Source organism: Brachyhypopomus gauderio, chromosome 17, assembly GCF_052324685.1.
Source record: "Brachyhypopomus gauderio isolate BG-103 chromosome 17, BGAUD_0.2, whole genome shotgun sequence".
Classification (NCBI taxonomy): Eukaryota; Metazoa; Chordata; class Actinopteri; order Gymnotiformes; family Hypopomidae; genus Brachyhypopomus; species Brachyhypopomus gauderio.
In genome coordinates, this window is record NC_135227.1 from 19,286,481 (window position 1) to 19,293,036 (window position 6,556).

The window sequence follows — 6,556 nt, forward strand, 5'->3', positions numbered from 1 at the left end:
AATGCAATACAGCAGGGCAGTCATGGTCCTGTGGTAGGGAACTTGTCTTGTGACCGGAGGGTCGTTGGTTCGATTCCCAGACCTGAGGCCATGACTGAGGTGCCCTTGAGCAAGGCACCTAACCCCAACTGCTCCCCGGGCACCGGGCTAGGGCTGCCCACCGCTCTGAGCACGTGTGATCCACAGCCCCCTAGTAATCACTAGTGTGTGTGTGTGTGTGTGTGTTCTGACTGCACAGATGGGTTAAAAGCGGAGGACAAATTTCGATTGCGGTATAAAAAATCACAATTGACAAAATATGGCACAAAAATTAAAATAAAATAAAAATTTATGCATTATATAAATGCAAAAATAAAGTTGCATCAATTAGCTACAACAGGTGTAAGAGTGAGACTTACAAATGCTTAGAGTGGGTTCTGGTTGGACCTGTTTAGAGGGTCCAGTAAGATTCACCCAGAATGTGTCTTACCATGTGGGCCTGTCTGGCCTCCTCTATGTAATGGGTGGTGACGATGACAGACACCTCCCCTCCTCGCACTATGTCCACCAGATGCTGCCAAATCCTGTGTGTACAGGACACAGAGGGGAAGACCACAGGACATGACTAAGCGGAGACACCACAGGACACGATTTAAGTTACAGTCACAGTGAGGAGAAGACCACAGGACAGGATTTGAATCACACACTCTGGGGAAGACCACATGTAGGACAGGTCAAAAGCCACAGTGCATTGTCCTTTTGCCTGAGAATAATATGCAGTCACGTAGACTAATTAAACTAATTAGTGAAGTAGACTAATTAAACTAATTAGTGAAGTAGACTAACATAGGGTTGTTTATTTATATTAATACAGTTGAAGACTGCATTGACATGCATGTGTGTGTGTGTGTGTAACTCATCAGTAAATTGACAGAGTGCGACATGTTGGAGCAGAGTCATGCATATTGGGGCAGGGCATAGTGTGATGGGGCGGGGCATAGTGAGATGGGGCGGGGCATAGTGAGAAGGGGCGGGGTGGTGTGGGATAGCTGCGTGTCCGTACGCTCTAATACATTTCTGACTTGTTTTTCCATTGTAATTATATAATAGTAAGAAAACTCGTGACAAGTTCATGTTGTGACAAAGCAAGCTTGGACCTTTATGTGGTGTGTGCAGCGTGTATGGGGCGGTATGACCACACAAGAAAAACACAACATTTTGTGTCATGTGACCAGAATGAAATGCAAAATTCACGGTGTTTCTCCAACACGCAGACTGACAGACTGGTTCCGCAGGTACTGGAGGTTCAGCACGGCTGTGGTGAAAGGCAGCCTGAGGGAGGGAGGGATGGATAGGATGAAATGATGAGGGGAAAACGCTCACTTGGCCCGGAGGACAGGGTCCACACCGACTGTGGGTTCATCGAGGATGAGGAGTTGAGGGTTCTGAAGAAGAGCAGCACCGAGGGAGACCCGACGACGCTGACCTCCACTACAAATGACCAAACACAACCAATCAAGTGATCAATAAATATCAACCAATAACCAATACAAATTTTTTAAAATAAAAAACAGCCTATTGCCAACATATGACCAACCAGTAACCCAACTATGTATCAACCAGTTACCGTTAAAAACAACCAGTTACCAAACAGTTACAACCCATTTTAACAACCAAATATCTATCAAAACGTACCAATTACTAATCAGAAAACAAAAAATCTTCCATTCGTCCAATTATCAATTAAATATGAAACTACCAATGATACTAACAATCCAATCAACAAAATACTAACAAAATACTAACCAAAATGCAGGTAACCAAACCACAGATTATCAAAGCATGGTTAACTAATAAGCAAGTATCAAACATGCACTAAAAAGTAAAGCTAACCAATCGGAGACTGTAAATAATAGTGACTAATGCACCACACAACTTGACAACTACAAACTCAAATACTCAAACACTCAAGCAATCAGAGCAAGGGGCACCTGTCTGGCAGGGGGGGGGGGGGGGCTGCCCTCACCTGTAACCTCACCTGTAACTTCTAGCCTCGGGGGGGGGGGGGGGACTGGAATGCCGAGGCCTACGAGGCCACTCTGTCTCTGAAGATGGAGCTTCCCATACCAAACATACCTCAGCATCAGTGAACACACTCTGCCCAGCTGTGTGTCTGCAGCAAACACACACACTCACTTGCATGTAAACGCGCGTGCTCACACATGCCTACAAATGCTCTCACACAAGTGTGCACGCACACACACTCGCAAACACACACACAAACACAATCCACGTGACATCAGCCAATCAAAATGAAGTCTATGGGCCTCTTTGCAATAAATCTAGTCCTGCACCACACAAAGCTTCAAAAGAAAAATACCCACAAGGCATTCAAGCCTAGTCTCAACTTACAACCTGTTCAGGTTGAATAGAAATGCACTTTGGTAATAGTTCAGAAACGGATAAATAGCTTGTGCTCCAAATTCTCTGTTATTACAGAAGCCCCTGGTGACTGTGTAAGGCACGTCGGAGTTTATGTGGAGCGACACTGTGTCACTGTGAGCAGGGTTAGACATCCCTGTCGTGGCGTTCCTTGACCATACCTAGTTGAGGATGATTAAACGACTCAGAACTGATTCAGATTCATTCAGTTAGTTCATACCTGAGGTTCCTGACCAGGCTGTTTTTCTGGGGCAGGTCCAGGAAGTTGATGAGGAAGTCCATTCTGGCCTGGATGTTCTTGGAGGACAGGCCGTGTACACGGCCATAGAACCAGAGTGTCTCACTGATGGTGAACTCATGGTACAGAGCAATATCCTGCAAGAACGGGAGGACACAGTCTGATACGTTTGTATGACGTTTTGTTACACACCTGAAATCCAACGGAAAACGGAACCAAATGGAATCTGATCGTATATTCTGACTTGCATGAAATTCAAAAACGTTTGAGTTAAAGATCTAAAAGAGAGAGAGAAAGTGAGAGAATGATAAAGACTCTGAAAGAGAGGATGAGAGGGCGAGAGAGAGAGAGGCAGAGAGACTGAAGTATGTAATGATGTTCTCCTCACCTGTGGCATGTATCCCACCATCCTCCCTGGGACCTCGTGTCCGGGGAACCCCGGTGGTTTCCCCAACACACTGATTTGCCCTCGCGAGATTTTCAGTGTTCCCACAATGCACTTCAGCAGAGTGGTCTTCCCACAACCACTCGGCCCCAGTAACCCATAGCTGACAAAAAAGGGAAGTGAAAAGATGGTGGTGTCATTTTTAAAATAACACACTGAAAGTCCCTAAATAAACACAAAAAGAAACACTCTTTTCAGCCCAGATCCTAATCTCACAACTTTGAGACGTGATCACAAGGTAGACTAATACAGCTAGAATGAATAACTGAAGCATGACTGAAGCTGGACTGGACGTGTACTCTATACACCATTACTGCACCACACAGCTTGTAAACAGCAGATAGCAGGTGACAGCAAAACACAGACGTAGAGAATCTGGCTGTGGGCCGATCGTGGTGAAGAACACACTAACACACGGATAGATTTCAAGAGCAGAAAGATCTTAATCGTGCCATTGTGAATTGCACAGGTACCTGGGGTTGACTACGATCAGTTATGTCAGAACTTTTTCAAGATTGTGATCTAAACGGGACAATGATATTATAAATTTGCAGTTTATACTAATTATAGTAATTAATGACACCCCCCTCTCCAAAAAAACATAGCAATGACATCATAAGCATCAGCTGATCAACAACAACAACAACAACAACAACAGCTAGAACAACAGGAGTGACAATATTTAGCTCCTCTGAGAATTTTGAGTGTCTGATCAGTGACTTGACATTCATCAGTGCTGAATTTATTTATAATTTAAAAGTTGTTCTCTGCACTTCTTTATCTAAAATTGTTTTAAAATATTTTTGAGCTATATATTTATTGTTATACTTTTTTAATTGTAACATCTATAATTCATTTGGTTTTTATTTGTTTCTTTAATACTGATTTTACTGTTTTACTGTTGTTTTCGTTCTAAAATAATAAAAAAAATTATCAAAAAAAGCTTTGCGGTGTCTGTGTGAGTGTAAAAACCAGATGATTGATGATGCAGGGGGCACCAACCAAAATCTCGCCTAGGGCACCACATTGGCCAGGGCCGGCTCTGAGTGTGTGTGTGTGTGTCTGGTGTGTCTGGTGTGTGTGTATGTGTGTGTGTGTGTGTGCTGCACTCACATCTGGCCCTGTGGAACAGACAGATTGAGGTTGGTGAGGACTCTGAGTTTGCCGTAGGAGCGACACACATCCCGACAGAGGACGGCAGCACCAGAACTTTCCGGACACACAGACGCTTCTGTGTCAGTCTTCATCATTACACCCCCTGGTGTCTACACACACACACACACACACACCAGACACATACACACATATACACACAGACACGCACGCGCACACAGAAAGGAAGGAAATTATGGTGAGAGCAGTCTGTTTAGGATTTGAGATGGCATTCAGAAAGAGTCACAACACTGAGAGGCAGGGTCAGGCTCACGCAGGGTCACTGAGGTCAAGCTTAGGTCTGAATCATAATCTCTCATTCCTGCTTCTTATTTCAGCCTCATTACTTTTAACACCACAACTTTCACATGATATACCAGTGTGTGTGTGTGTGTGTCTATATATATATATATATATATGACGAGATATTATCTACATATATACACACACTGTATATTGTAATTGTGGATCAGGGCCGGCGCTTTATATACACATCATTATCATGTTATATGAACATTACATTTCATGTATTATCACGTCATATATTTATTGGGAAGTAAATAAGCCAAATTCAGTGTTCAGTACCGGATCTAACCTATCATTTTGCATGCCGTGATGTTTTATGTTTATTTTTTGACATGCAAATAAAATGCACAATTACTTAATTATATTCTGTATATTTTGAATTTACTTCATAAAGCATAAAATTTATAGTTTAGGCAACTTGGATACGAATTAATAATTAACTGAATTAACAAATGTAGCTGGAACAACATAAAACATTTTGTTGGACTCACGAGGTGTATTTGGTTAATATATAACATTTTGTTGACTCAATTTACTTTCTTTAGATTGAATTCTGTTGTCAGCAGAACTTAAAATTTGCTATTTGCAGAGCTTAAATTAGACCAACTAAAAAAATTTGGTGCAACTGGTCACTAAGATTTTTTTTGTTGCTGAGACTTGAATTTTTTTACAGTGCACCGAATACCGACAGGTAACACGGGCGCCGCCGGCTAAGAAACCACCGGGACATCTGTGAAAAATCAGCTGACAATTTCAGTTCAACAAAACAGTGAGTCGGGCTGAAGTAGGTCGGTTTATTACTGAACACAACAGTCAGTTGTTCCATTAATAACTGAACACAACAGTCAGTTGTTCGATTTATAGTTGCGGTTACGCGCACCACTGTGCACCTGCGACTCGCAGACAGGAACTCTGGTTTATTGGAGACAGATATTTCTCCCTCTCAGATATGATCACGTTAGACCTCCATCACTGGACACACGTTTACCAGGCGTGAGCACAAACACCAATGTACGTGATGCCAACAATAAAACTACAGTAGTACTACATGCAACATTTTGATATTGCCGATAATACCCCGAACATGACGACACAGGTGTACCTGCAGGAGCGCGCGCTGCTCTTAAGCAAAATGACGTCCGTTAAAAGAATAAGTGAATATTCCTGCGGCAGTGCCGAGACGTCTGGACCGGACCGGGTGTCTGCACGCTCCGACGCGACGGGGATGTCGCGCGCCGTCTGCGGAGAGCCATCGCTGCGAGGTCTACATCTCACGCGCTGCGTCACCACAGACCGCCGCCTCCCGTCACACGTGCACGCGGTCCGCGCCAGCCGTGCACGCGCGCTTCCTAAAACCCGGAGGAGTCGCGAGCGCGCAGCCGTGCACGTGAAACGAGCGTCTCGGATCGTTCGCTCGCGGATGCGGGACGTCCCAGTCGCAGCACCGCTCTAATAAACGACGGTTCGCCGGAGCCACCGGGGTAACAGCGATTAAACGGCCAGATTTGGTCATACAAAAGCAAAACGTACCCGCCTTTCCATCTCTGTACCCCCGCGAGGGCCTTCACGACCACCACCGACGCCGTTACCGGACGTGACCGCGTGAGCCCAGAGCTGGACACGCAGACGCGCCCGTTAACCCAATCGCCCCCGAGCGTGTTGGCGACCTTTACCTTTATTTACAACAGACGGATTAAATATAAAATACGGATGTAGACCGGATCCTCTCGGTTCGTAGTGTCTCTCTAACACTGCAGCAGGTTGTGATGACGTTCACCAGTGTGTCCAAGGTTGTGATGACGTTCACCAGTGTGTCCAAGGTTGTGATGACGTTCACCAGTGTGTCCAAGGTGATGACGTTCACCAGTGTGTCCAAGGTTGTGATGACGTTCACCAGTGTGTCCAAGGTTGTGATGACGTTCACCAGTGTGTCCAAGGTTGTGATGACGTTCACCAGTGTGTCCAAGGTTGTGATGACGTTCACCAGTGTGTCC

At 44.7% G+C, this 6,556-nt stretch overlaps 1 protein-coding gene across 3 annotated transcripts in view; it reads right to left on the reverse strand.

Annotated features, from left to right (window-relative positions):
- abch1 (ATP-binding cassette, sub-family H, member 1) overlaps nucleotides 1-6,203 on the reverse strand; it is a 30,726-nt gene extending 24,523 nt beyond the window's left edge. For 2 of the 3 annotated variants that reach the window (XR_013121770.1, XM_076977540.1), the window contains exons 1-6: nucleotides 6,093-6,203; nucleotides 4,218-4,369; nucleotides 3,048-3,207; nucleotides 2,642-2,796; nucleotides 1,363-1,470; nucleotides 470-563 (exon numbers count right to left, since the gene is read on the reverse strand). Coding sequence is in view for 2 of the 3 variants with exons in the window: in XM_076977540.1 (XP_076833655.1) it covers nucleotides 470-563; nucleotides 1,363-1,470; nucleotides 2,642-2,796; nucleotides 3,048-3,207; nucleotides 4,218-4,369; nucleotides 6,093-6,104 (681 nt within the window). In the remaining variant the exon portion in view is untranslated. Of the gene's footprint in view, nucleotides 1-469; nucleotides 564-1,362; nucleotides 1,471-2,641; nucleotides 2,797-3,047; nucleotides 3,208-4,217; nucleotides 4,370-5,664; nucleotides 5,906-6,092 lie in introns of those variants that run through there. The other variant, XM_076977541.1, reaches the window with a different exon arrangement.
- Between the last annotated feature and the right edge of the window lie 353 nt (nucleotides 6,204-6,556).